The following is a 13,096-nucleotide window of genomic DNA, read 5'->3' as shown; positions in this document are numbered from 1 at the left end:
TGTGTGTGATCTTGTCTCGCTGCCAATTTATTTTTACTAGTCTTATTAAGGTAAACGTCACACCCTGAGTAAAGCCAGTCTCACCGTCTTCATTCAAAGCTTCGTTATCTATCCGTTACATGTTTGCGCTGGCTTGTAGAAGAATGTGCCGTGTTTCAGTATTTTCCTCCTGATTGAAGAGCTCCGTCTAGGAAGATGCAAGGTAATTTTCATTGGAGGATCCAGCTCTACTCAGTAGCAATCAGTCAATTATACTCAATAGCCATCAGTCAATTATAGTCAATAAGACAAAGAAAAGGACAGCGGCTCTCTTGCTGTCACTGTTTAGAGTGTCACAAGATTGACCATCCCTATTTTGAAAATTGGATTCAGGGCCGGGTGAGAGGAATGTTTACGGTAACAACCTTGGATGATGTGCCAGAACAAAAATGCCTTTGGTCTCTGGGAAATTACATCTTGTTACTTTAGAGGAATGAAAACTAGTATCACAAGTCTAGCATTTATACCCCCCAAAAAATGTGGACATGATATCCCTCTCTTTCTTTTTTTATTTGTCTCCCCTCGGCAAGAAAAGCTGCAGGGAATTAAAAAGTGAAAAGTCTTTAGAGGTCAGGAGATGACTGAAAGGCTCAGTATGTGCAGACGGTGTGAGCCCTCAAAGGGTTGAGATGAAGGTGAAGAGGTTAGAGTGGAGGGATGAAGGGAACAAAGGAGCGTGGTCTCGGTGAAGGTGGATGTGGGGGCTGAGTAGAGGAAAAACTTCTTCCAGCTGAGCCCCTGATGATGAGTCTCAAACCATCATGACATGAGAAATTCCTCCTCTTTCTCTCTGTCTCTCCTTCTTGTGTTTCCACCCCCCCCCCCCCCCCCCGGCCACTTCTCCTCCCATGTGCTTGTTCAGAGATTTACCTTTCTTTTTTTTTTTATCATAGCTCAATTACATTGTAAAGCCTGTAGTCAATACAGGGGAGTGAAGCAGGTCAAATAAAGGTTTTCCCTCTCTGCTGTAGACACACTGTAAGCTATACTTGTCCCTTGTGATGATGTAATTTGGCATAGGTGTTAAGCCTCACTCAAGCTATCCTTCCATTTCTGTTTTTTCCTGCATCCCGCTCCCCCCCCCCTTCACCCCCGCCCCTTATTCCCCAGACAGCAGGCCACATATTGACCTTTGAAACCTCCCATTTTTCACTTATGGAGGCACTCAAAGCTCAAACAGAAATGGGAAATGGAGTGTGTTTCTACAAATAGGCCTACATAAAAATGCAGACACACACATGCATGCACACATATGTGCAAGTATATATTGTGATGCTTTGGTGCCTCAGACTTTTTTTATTTTGCTTTGAGACTCTTGGTAAGAGTCATTGTTTACCATTGAATGGTTTAGTCCATTCCTCCATATTTAATGACTAAGCTGTTTGTTCTCAGATCAAAAGATTAGCTTCACTGAGACATAACTTGATGGATCAGTGTGTGCTTGGGGCTGCTTGGCCACTGAAGCACTAGCCAGAATTTGGAGCCGCCGCAGAGAATAGCCTTCTATTGTGTGGTTGTCAGGCTGGTTGGCTGCTGTGGTGCACACACTCAGACACGCTGGCATGCACGCAGACATATACTGATGTGTACACACACACACAAACAGAGACACTTATCACCAGAAAGAGTCAGTGTCAGGTCAGCCGGCCTGGACTGTGGACAGCGCTGTATTGTTGCTAGCCTCCAGCTCTCCTGGACATTTAACAGTGCAGGCATTCAACTGTCACTGGTGACTCAGGACCAGCAGGCAGCGCGGCAAGCAGTGTGACCAACAACACCTGCCTTCACACTGCTACACTGTTGTGTTCAAGAGCGCTGAAAGAGCAGATAATTATGTAATTTTTTTGTGTATAAAATTTAGGAAAAATACATCATCAGTATTTAACCAATTTAACTTAATTAACTTTAAAATTATCAAAAAGATTTTGTGTGGCCAGTAAACCTTTTGTGAATCGTTAAAGGTTAATCGCTTCAATGGGAAGCAAGTAAAGTGTTCCCCAAGGTAGGATAAAGAAATGTGATCACAAAGGGGGATGAATTGATCAATTTGTTCTATTCAGACAGCTCTATTGAACTTATTGCTTTTTTACTTGACCCACACCCTAATGACCCCTGCTGAGAGCCTGTGGAGATTAACATAAAAGACACAGTGTGATCCCTATTTATTGACCTCAAGTCTTGACATCCAACGGAAAGTCTTACCAACCAGATCTCACGTCGACGTTTGAGAGCGTTTCTTGCTTCCTGCCAAAACAATGAATTTGTCAAGTCAAGTGGCTGTTTGACTTTGACGCTCCTTGCAACCGGCTGTTTGACTTGCATATTTTCCAAAAGGCTTCACTTCTTCCACAGCTTTGTTTGCCTTTTTTTTTTTAGGAGTGTTAGAGTGGGATAGAGCTTGTTAGAGAGGTCATAAACTGTATTGTGTACATTGTCATGGTTTGCGTTAGAGGTGTTGTCAGTCAGCCCTCTCCGAGTGAATCAATGTGTCTTTTGTCTGCAAAAGATCGAGCTCCAACCCCATCAGCCTCATCCTGGCCCACAACAGTGTCTGATATGCAGAAACACACATCTCCACAAACCACAAGCAGCCAAAACACTCTAAATTCAGTGACCTACTTCTCTGTCTTTTAAACAAGTCCCGTGTGGATATGGATGAGTTTCATTTTTGACATTTTTTGTGACAATGTCATTTAGTGAAGAGATCAGTTTTAATTCGCTTTTATGTCACACTGCAAAGATATTGTGTTTTGCTGGTTTGTGTTAAGTATTTCTGGGTTCTTCAAAATGATAAACTGCAGCTACCAGGATCAGATTAGAAAGGGGATGAACATCAGAAATGCTCTGCCAAATTGTGATGTAGATAAGACTACTTGTGTCACATGACGACGATGATGATGATGAAACTATGTGTAGCCTGCATATAAATTAGATTCAAAACACATTTTGCTGATTTTTTAGCCACGTTAGTGTCATGCCTCTGTCTGTCAGTCCACCACTGTGGTCCAGACTGAAATATCTTGAAACTATCGGATGGATTGCAATGAAAATTTGTGCACATATTCAGGATCCCGCTGACTTTGGTGAACCCTTGACTTTTTTTCTCGCTCTACTTAGAGGTTGACATTTGTGGTTCAGAGTGAAATACTTTCAGAGTGAAGACTTTTTAGTTTCTTATTTAAATATCTCAATTATTCCAGTCCAGTACTTCGATTTATGACCAAATACCTGCAAAATTAATAAAATTCCCATCAGCCTCAGCTATACTTTGTGTTAAGTGCTAATTAGCAAATGTTTGCATGCTAACAAGCTAAACCAACATGGTGAACATGATCAACATTATACCTGCTAAACATCCTCATGCTAGAGCATTTAGCTCAAGTACAACCTCACAGAGCTGCTAGCATAGCTGTAGACTTATTGACTTGTTTTATTGTCAAATTGTTATGATATGGACCTAACAGTATGACCTTATTGGCTTTGATTACCAGAAATACTAGCAGCCAATACAGAGGAAGTGCTGGGGTCATGTTTTTTTGTTTTATTATGGTTGTGCCTTTGTCAGTTTTCATCACCATTTGAGCAACTGACATACAGTAATCCATCCTCAGTCTAGTCTATACCTTCCCAAGAGTTAAGCTATATGTCCTCCTGCATCTTCAGAGCCATAATACTACTTAGCCCCGTACCTTCACCCTCTCTCTTTGTCCATCTGTCTGCATCCTTGTCCCTCTGTCTCTCTTACTTCTTTCTCTTCCTTAAGTTAGATTCCAAGCCTGTGCAGTGATATTCCTTTCAAACAAGGCTATTAAATTAAAATGCAGCAAGACCTTATTTAACAGACCGCTTTTTTAATTATGTGTGGGGAGACAACTGAGGCGGATTCAGTTTATGCTGACATCAGCAGTATTTTTATTTCTGGTAAAAACGCTGGGAGGAAAAATGTTCCAGACGCACCAGACAAATGATCTTTTAAATGCCCCTCGCTCAGCCGATGTTGTCATCCAAGTATTCAATGGAAATTCTCCACGCTATCATATCGATCAAGTGTGCTTTTTATACTGGTGTGGGTGAACAATTGCAATGTCACTTCCTATATATATATGTATACATATGTGTGTTGTAAGAGAGACATCCAGTGGGTGAGGGCTGGTCATCTGCTACCACAACCCTCCTCTGGTGCCCCGTGGTGCCAGTGTAACCAGCCTGGCAGTGTGATCCTGAGGCACTTGTGCGCACGCAAACACACACACACACACACACACCAGGGCACAGCTAATCTAATGACTCATCCCTCTGCCCCCCCCCCCCTTTTCTCTCTCTCTGTCTGTCTATTCCTCTGTATTTCTCTGTCTCTGTCTCTGTACAGGGGACATCACTCAGAAGGGCTATGAGAAGAAAAGAGGCAAGCTGTTGGCACCGTACATCCCACAGATACAAGGTAAGGCACACAGGCCTGCAGAAAATTTACTGTCCAGACCTGGATTTAACTTGGCAGGAGCTGTGTGTTAGCATAGCAGTTAGCATCGTGTCCTTGCAGAAGCAAACAGAAAAAGAAAAAGAAATGTCATTAATTATGGTTACAGTCGCAGATCTATTTACATATTACATATTTTCCATTTGTCATTAAAACAAGTTTGATTACAACTTACAAATCCGACAAAGAAATTTGAAATAAAAAATGCCAAAACGTAACAAAACGATTTAAAAGCATGTCTGAAACAAGTTCGGAAGTCATCTGCAGAAGTTGAAATAGAGTTAAAAAGATGGAATATCATGTGGTCATAAAGTTGTCGTGAAGGATGCTGCAGAAAATTTTGACAAAACTACTCGAGAGATATGTCCAATGCTGACGTGTCCTTGATTCCTCGGGCCACGACTTTACCTGTGGTCACCTGTGTTATTAATGCTATAGTCCTGTATCAGCCATATATCATACTAACCAGAGGGAGGAAGACATGATGGAGGACTAAATGGTCAAGGTTTGGATCACAAAGTCACCCACAGATCCTCCATCGGATTATTTTGTCAAGTTTGTTTGTGTGCTGCTCTCATAATGCAAATTCTAAGCTCTTGATATGAAGTTGTTATGATTTTTTAGGTAAATTTCCTTGTCTTACAGAATACTAATTATATTCAGGAATGTTTTTTTATTTTAATTGCTAGTGTGTGCATGTTTGTTCCTGTCATCCTGTGTTAGGCAGTGGGTGTTTTGAGAAGAGAGGTATTAACTTTGAAAACAGGGAGGTGTGAAGTTCTCCAGCTGTATGTTTCCGTGGCAGTTTGTATTATCTTTCTTTGACTGTGTAGGAAGCTACATGCATTTCTATATCTATTCAGTGTATTTTTAGCCCCAGTCGTGCAGTCAGTCCCAGCCGCATCGGGCAGACTAGGGTCGAAGTGGTTTGTGGTCAATCCCAGAGAGGAGTCGCTGTCTGTATACTTCATGCTTCTCTGTCCTCTCTCCGGGGTCCGTAGCAGTCTTTGGTTTGGCCTGTTCTCAGAACGCCAAGTCTCAGTGGAAACCAGTCTGGTGTGGGCCGCTCACTCAAGGATTTCCACTGGAGTTAGCAGGCCTGTTATTTAGCTTGGGCGGATCATCTCCTCCATCCTTGCCTTTCTTTCGCTGTCCCTCTCCCTCCTTGTTATCATGGAGTAATGTGTTTATTTTGTGATTCATTGTTAGATCCATTCCGTCTGGATCCTAACACCGAAGGAGGGGAAGTGATAGATCTAGAGCAGAAATGGATGGGCTTTGGGCAGGGTGGGATTCTTCAGATAGAGCACATGCTTCTAGCAGGATGAATGGATGTATTGGGATTTAATACATCCATCCAGCAGGATGAATCACTGGGTTATGGTTTAACAGCTGCAGGGTTGAAATAGGAGACCAATAGACTGTAGGCTTCTGAGCTCCATACAAAATTTCATAAGCTGTTTTACTGCCTTGTATTTCACTGTCACAGCACATGTGCCAACTGCAATAAAGTAGGTGTACAAAGCCAGATTGTTAGAGAGCAGATTAATTTCCTATGTTTATATGTTGGCGTTTGAGCCTTACTGTGAGCTTTGAGAGTAAATGAGTGTGGACTTACTGTGAGACAGCATACTTAACACAGGACTGATGGCATGTAAATGTATGTTCATCAGCATCAGATTTTTGTATCTCCTCAGTGAGAATACAGGTGGTTGTGTTTGCCAATTTTATCTTAAGTGATGGTCTTTTTTTAGACCTCTAGTTTTTCATTTGCTGTTTATGAATGCAATCTCTTTCAAACTGAATTTGTTATTCATTCATTTACATTAGGTACATGTGAAATTTCATTCAAAGCAAAATAATTTGTGTGTGACTCTAGTGCACAGCTGTAGTCTTGTTACATTAGTCTTGACGCATTAGCCAAGCTTATTTGCTCTCTAGGAATCGAGTCACGGCACGTGTGTCATCAGCCGCCACACCATTAAGTTTTTGCATCAGACAGGTGCTAAAAATTCATCAGAGTTCGCTGTGAGCCAATAAAAACATCTGCTGTTGCAGAGCACGCCTCTGATTGGCTCAGTCCGGTGTGTCTGGGAAGTGTCTTCTGCCCAGCAACGGGGTCTGGTTTCCTGGCTTGTTCTATAGACCTGTTTCCTCTGGGTGCTGGGGAAAGGCCGTTGTGTGACTGACTGGGCTGTCTGCATGATGTAAGGGACCCGCACATATTGATGTGTCTATCCATGCTCAGAGGATGTGGCGTGTGTCCCATGCCTTATGTGTCCTGAAATGTCCTCAGGCTGCGTTGGACCTTGTGTAATATTTGGAACTGGAGTTATTTTGTAGATTTAGTTGAAGCGCGTGTGAATGTTGCTCAGCACTGCAGTGTGTGTGCTGCTGCTGTCTGAGAGTTGCTGACAGCGTGGAGCTCACTGATCCCCACTAAGCTGCCACTGAAAAGCTGGGCGGGCTGATGGCTGGCTCGCCGGCTGACTGGCCAGCCAGCTTGGTGTTGGATCTAGTTGGCTGAATGTGGCGCTGTAGAAAAAGGCTGTTTTCTAATGGGTTTTCTAGCAAGGGCAGACACTCTGTGTGGTTCTTGGGTCACGGGTCAGCAGAGATTGCAATATCAGAACAGCCTCAAACTTGTCCACAGTCTGGTCACAGATGCCTTTTAGCTGCACTGTTAATTTTGGCACCCATTTGTGGATTTGTAGACCTTGTATCACGCCACAATATGACTAGTAGTTCCAGTCTCATTTGTTTAATTTTAATTCAGTCAAGTTACTGTTAGTTTGATTAAGTCTCTGTTCATATCAGGCCACTTAATCAGCTATAGTTGTGCTCATAAGTTTACATACCCTGGTAGAATTTGTGAAATATCGGCCATATTTTGGAAAAAATGACTGATGTTGAAAACTTTTGTTTTATTTAATGATAGTGGTCAGGTGAAGCCATTTATTTTCACATAATTGTATTTGCCCTTTTTACATCATAATTAAAACTGAAATCACCAAAATGGCCCTTATCAAAAGTTTATATACCCTTGAATGTTTGACCTGATAATATGCACACAAGTTGACACACACAGGTTTAAATGGCTATGAAGGGTAAGTTTCCACACCTGTGACTTGTTTGATTGTAATTAGTGTCTGTGTATAAATAGTCAATGAGTTTCTCAGCTCTTGAGAGACCCCTGAACATTTCATCCAGGGCTGCTCTGACTTTACTGGATACTGTGCCATGAGGAAAGCCAAAGAACTGTCAAAGGACCCACGAGAAAAGGGAGTAAAACTTTATGAACCAGTAAAAGGATATCCAAAGATTTAAAAATGCCAATCAGTAGTGTTCAAGCTCTGATAAAGAAGTGGAAAATTAAGGGCTGTGTTGATATCGAGCCACAGTCAGGTAGTCCAACAAAGATTTCAGCCACAATTGCCAGAAAAATTGTTCAGGTTGCAAAGAAAAACCGCATACAACTTCAGCTGAAAGTTGGATGTGGCTGTTTCAAGATGAACAATAAGGAGGTACAGTTGTGGTCATAAGTCTACATCCCCTGGCAGAATCTGTAAGATATATACCATTCATAGTGTCTATAGTTGTGACCGTAAAGTTCAATTTTGGTCTCATCACTCCAAATAACTTGTTTTGAGGCTTGTGTAGTTGCTGTTTAGCATATTGTTAGCAGGCTGTTTTGTGGCGTTGGCACAGTAACCGCTTTTTTCTGGCAACTTGACCGTTCAGCCCATTATTGTTCATCTTGAAACAGCCACATGCACTCCCTTTTTTCACAGGTCCTTTGACAGTTCTTTTGCTTTCCTCATGGCTCAGTATCCAGTAAAGTCAGAGCAGCCCTGGATGAAATGTGCAGGGGTCTCTCAAGAGCTGGACTGTTGTGGTGTTAATTATAAGTCCCTCACATTCAGCCATCACCACATTGAATATGTTGTAATATCACTGCTAACGCCAAAAACTGATACTCCCTTTGTATAAATGACTATCTTTGTAGCCATCCAGATCACTTCTCTTCATCTAACAATAAAAAAAACAATATCAAAACATCAGTGAAAACATCTTAATGATGCTCATACTCAGGAGTAAACGTCTTTTTAAGTCTACTGGTGCTACTGTGTGTGTTCTATTAAACACAATTGGCTGTGTTCTCAGGTGAGAAATTACAGTTGTCTTTGTTACTGCATATTCAGCATATGAGCCTAGTTAGCAGATTTCATTGGATTAAATAAAATAAAAGACAATTTTTCAGCTGCAGACAGAAACCAGCAGGAGGTAGTGGAAATGTGGCACTAGTTTGTATAGTCTATCAAAACTGAGCTACAGAACTACAGAGGCATCCTTTTTAAGTTTATTCTCCTCTTTGTCCCACTGTCAGGAAACTATATCTGTTAGATGTATTGCTGAGTTATAGTACTGATGCTGCGCTTTGATAGCTTCCTGTTGTACTGTGTGTGTGATATTGTCCTTCATTATGCAGTACAGCTTCAACGTGCAGAACATTATATAGTAATGAGAATTTCCTGACATAATTAATGAGTCAAGAGGTTTATCTGGATCAAACTTCTGATTCATTCGTTCCTTTTGGTCAGATTTAGTCTTTGTGCAACGAGATAAAAGCTCATACATCCTTCAAATACATCAGTATGAGAGCATAAGAAGAGGAAGCGAAGCCAGTTGTAGCAAGACTCTTGACGGAGCTCGAACTGCGACCTTCCTCCAGGCAGCAGTCTTGGGTTTCCCCTCTGATGCTAACCACGAGTTTCTTAATGAAGCTGAAATGATAACTGCATAAGCTAAAGGATGAATCACTGCCTACGTCATGCAGTGCGGAGCAGTGTTAGGATGACGACTTTGAGGGTTTGATAATTTTAGAAACGCTCTAGTTAAAAGATGTTGTCTGTTTGACATTCATGGTGCTTAATCACCTCCTTTCTGTTACAGCTGTGTAATTTGCATTTGCTTCCCTTGGAAAGCTGGAAGGCAACTGGAAAGCTGTGAGAGAGGCTGGATTAATTAAAGTGAATACTTTCTCAACTCAAAGCTACTGTATTAGAAGAAAGCAGCCTAAGTAGGGATTACCATTAAGCTTGTGGATACTTGATCTGGTCGAGCAATATTCAGTAGCGTTGCTCTTTGTCCAAGGCACATTCTGCAAAGAGTGTACTGTATGTATTGATAGGATTTAATAAGCTTCAAATATTTCTGACTTTGAGCATTAAAAGAAAGTATACTGACTGTGTTCTCGCTGCTCTGGTCCTCTGTCTCTGCAGGTGTAGATCCTTCTTTGCAAATTGACAACCGGATCCAGGCCTCCTCCCAAGTTGCACTCCCAGGTTCCAAACACAACAAGTCTCGGGCTGCCAACACCAGGGATGAACGCTTCAGATCTGGTAATCATGTGTCTATGTTGAGTTTTAAATGTCTGGTGCCCTTTTTAATGCTGTAGCTAAACTGTGTTTTTATGTTCCCTCAGATCTGCACACAGAAGCCGTCCAAGCAGCTTTGGCAAAGTACAAAGAGAGGAAGATGCCCATGCCCTCCAAGAGACGATCTGTGCTAGTTCAATCCTCTGTTGAGGCATGCACCCCACCAGGTGAGACCTCTGTTCCCATGAACCTGCTCTTCAGCCAGGCCAGAGCTTATCCTGTGTCCGCAGGCACGTACAGACAAGCTCCGAAGCACATACACACTGTGTACATCAGTACATATCTGTGTACACACAGCCTAGGCCTGTGCTCACACTGGGATGTTTACATGTGTTCTCATGAGCATTGGAGTGTAGGATGCTGACACTCTGTTGTGTCCAGTGATCCAAGATGATGTTGCCAAGCATTTGCTACTGGAAAAAAAATGTGCATTTTGATGAATGTGTCTATTCTTTGTGACTATAAAGGCTTCAGTTCTCACCGACATGTTCCCAGGCAGTCCTTCCCACATGTGTTGCATAATGGATGCGATAATCAGATTTTTAACATAGTCTCAAAATGTCGACCTTCTGCCTGCTTTTATAACAGTTTGTATTGTGTGGGCCAGTTCATTCAAATTTGCTCCAGTTTACTACATTCTGCAATTTTGTTTTCTCAAGAATTTCCCCCAGGAAAGAATTTCATCCTCAGTCAGTCAGTAAGATAGCCGTGTAAGATTTGATCACAGAAGACTCGCCAGTCAAAGACTGCAGTGGCTTTATCACTGGTGTTGAAGAGTTAATTGGTGGGGGGCCTTAGAGCCTCATGTCTTGGGTAAAGAGGCAGGACACAGTGGTGAAGCGAGTAACCGGATTAAGAGCTCAGACACTGGGGTTTGAACAGGAGACGGAGGGGGTCTCTTTGTGTTTTTTTAGTCACTCTGCTGTAAGTGATCTACTGGGATAAGGTGCATACGTGTGACTGACAGATCCACAAAATCATATACGGTATCGTGCATACGAGATAATCTGGGGCTGTGCTGCTTCTTCAAGGTGTGGTTGTGTTGTCTAAGATTTGTAAGTGGCAATCTTCATGAGATTACATCAGCAAATGTTTATCAAGGGCCTTAAAGATACTTTGTGGACAACACCTGAATTAACTTTCCTCTATCACCTTCTCAATCTCTTATCATGCTTTTTTGCAGTGGCTGGCTCACAACCACAAACACCTCATGTCTGACTATTCCATGTCTGATTCTCAAGAACCAACAGTAATACTTTCAGACCTGTCATTCAACCCAGTGTGACCTGACTGGATAGAAGAAGCCTTATTGAAACAACACAGTAGTCATTGCACAGACCGACCATCATGGTATACACAAAGCATTAGGACTAACAGATAGAAATACATGTATGCAAAAACAGTTCATCAATGCTTGACATCCAATTCTTCTCTATTTTTTATGTATTAGTAGACTCCTTTCTATTCAATAAAAATATTGTACCATTTATACTACATGGAAGAAGAGCAGATTGAAAGTGGATGTCCCTTTATGAAAGATTTCATAGTATCATCATTGTTACTGTCAGGTACCAGCCAGTAGGATGATGTTGTTTCAGCCAAGAGGATTGATTACCTTTTCTATAGAAAAAAGTGAGTGAGTGCTTTAACACAGTATTATATTAATACACAAGAGCAACTGTCTCCTCTTAGGTGTTCTCACTTTTATATACGTCCCTACCTCCAAATCTTCAATCACCGCCTGTCTTCCTCTGACTCACTCTTAACTATCTATTCTTGTTTATCCGTGACTATTGTTCCCTTTCAATTCCTTTTTCATTCTTTCCACCTCTCTGTTTCTACTTAATATTTGTTCTCTAGCCCTCTCTTTTCTCTCCCTCTGTGCAAGTGTGTCAAGGTTACTGAGATAGAGAGAGATATCGGAGAGAGGCAGAGGAATAACAAACAGAATCATAAATGCGAGATAACCCCCATGAGTCCGCTAGTGGTAGAGACATTAAATTTGAGCTTGTTATAATCAAACCTCCTCCAGCCTTCCTCTGACAGTCTCTGCAAGGCCATGAGAAAGCTTGAGTAAGGTAATGGTGATTTCAATTGGTGGTGTTAACTTGTAAGTACATACTGTGAGCGATTAGTCGGCAGATTAATCACAAGAAGGCTTATTAGTTTACAGAACATCCACCAGGCATGTGCTGATCACACACAACACACATACACACACACACAGTCTTAATCTTTGTTTTCTAAATGTCTCTCTCTCATTATCTCAGTGGAGTTGCTTTGGTTTCCCATGTTATTAAGGCTTTCATTCTGTACAGTATTCCCAGAGACTTAAGTGTAATATTTTGAGACGTGTGTTTGAGTTTTGTTGTAATAACAGCGTAAAGTGTGACCTACCTTGGTGATTCTGCAAACAATTGTTGTTTATAACTAGTATAGTTCACTTTCTCAAATGGGTGATGCTTAAGCCCTTTCAGCTCTTTCATTGCACTTAGCTCTTTTGCAGAATGCAAATCTCAGACTGGCCTGGTCTTGCGCAACTTCAATGATTCTGTTGAAAGAACAAACGTTTCTGGGAGCTTGGCAGATGAAGTGGAATGTGTTAATTTTGAATGATCTTTACCTTGCTTTGAAGTTGTTCCTGTTTTAGGCTATTTTTTGCTGTGACCAACTGCTCACAGTTGCCTCAAGGGAGAGACGGTAAAATCATCAGTGGCTGGGTTTTTAAGTCCAAGGCATAATAACTTGAGCATATATTACAACCAGTAAGGTTTTCTTTTACACCAGTTTTAGATATGAAATATGGTTAGAACATTTCAGTTTTTTATGTATTATGTATGTATTTTTCCTAAGTATGCAAGCACTGTATGGGTGTATTTTTACAGCAGTGCTGTCAAGCAGGGATACCAGTATCTGTTAGGCAATATGTAAATGCACGGACATACTAAAAGAAACTCACATTTTTATCTCTATTTTGTCTTGAAACAATGTTTAGGACTGTGATTTAACATTGTTTTCTAGCCATACCCATTGTAGACATATAACTAAGTTTATACCATAAGTTATTTATCTTCAAAAGCTGCCTTTGTTAGTTCTATTCCTCATATTAAGTTTTCTGTCTACCTGTAGTGGATAGAAACAC

At 41.4% G+C, this 13,096-nt stretch overlaps 1 protein-coding gene across 8 annotated transcripts in view; it reads left to right on the top strand.

Moving 5' to 3' along the window:
* dip2a (disco-interacting protein 2 homolog A) overlaps positions 1-13,096 on the top strand; it is an 89,475-nt gene that overhangs the window by 47,403 nt on the left and 28,976 nt on the right. For all 8 annotated transcript variants that reach the window (XM_067603359.1, XM_067603358.1, XM_067603363.1 and 5 more), the window contains exons 2-4: positions 4,409-4,480; positions 9,799-9,918; positions 10,002-10,121. In XM_067603359.1, coding sequence (XP_067459460.1) covers positions 4,409-4,480; positions 9,799-9,918; positions 10,002-10,121 — 312 coding nt within the window. The remainder of the gene's footprint in view (positions 1-4,408; positions 4,481-9,798; positions 9,919-10,001; positions 10,122-13,096) is intronic.

This window comes from Thunnus thynnus, chromosome 11 (assembly GCF_963924715.1).
Source record: "Thunnus thynnus chromosome 11, fThuThy2.1, whole genome shotgun sequence".
Classification (NCBI taxonomy): domain Eukaryota; kingdom Metazoa; phylum Chordata; class Actinopteri; order Scombriformes; family Scombridae; genus Thunnus; species Thunnus thynnus.
Note: the sequence above shows the minus strand (reverse complement) of the source record. Positions and strands in the feature narration are given on the sequence as shown.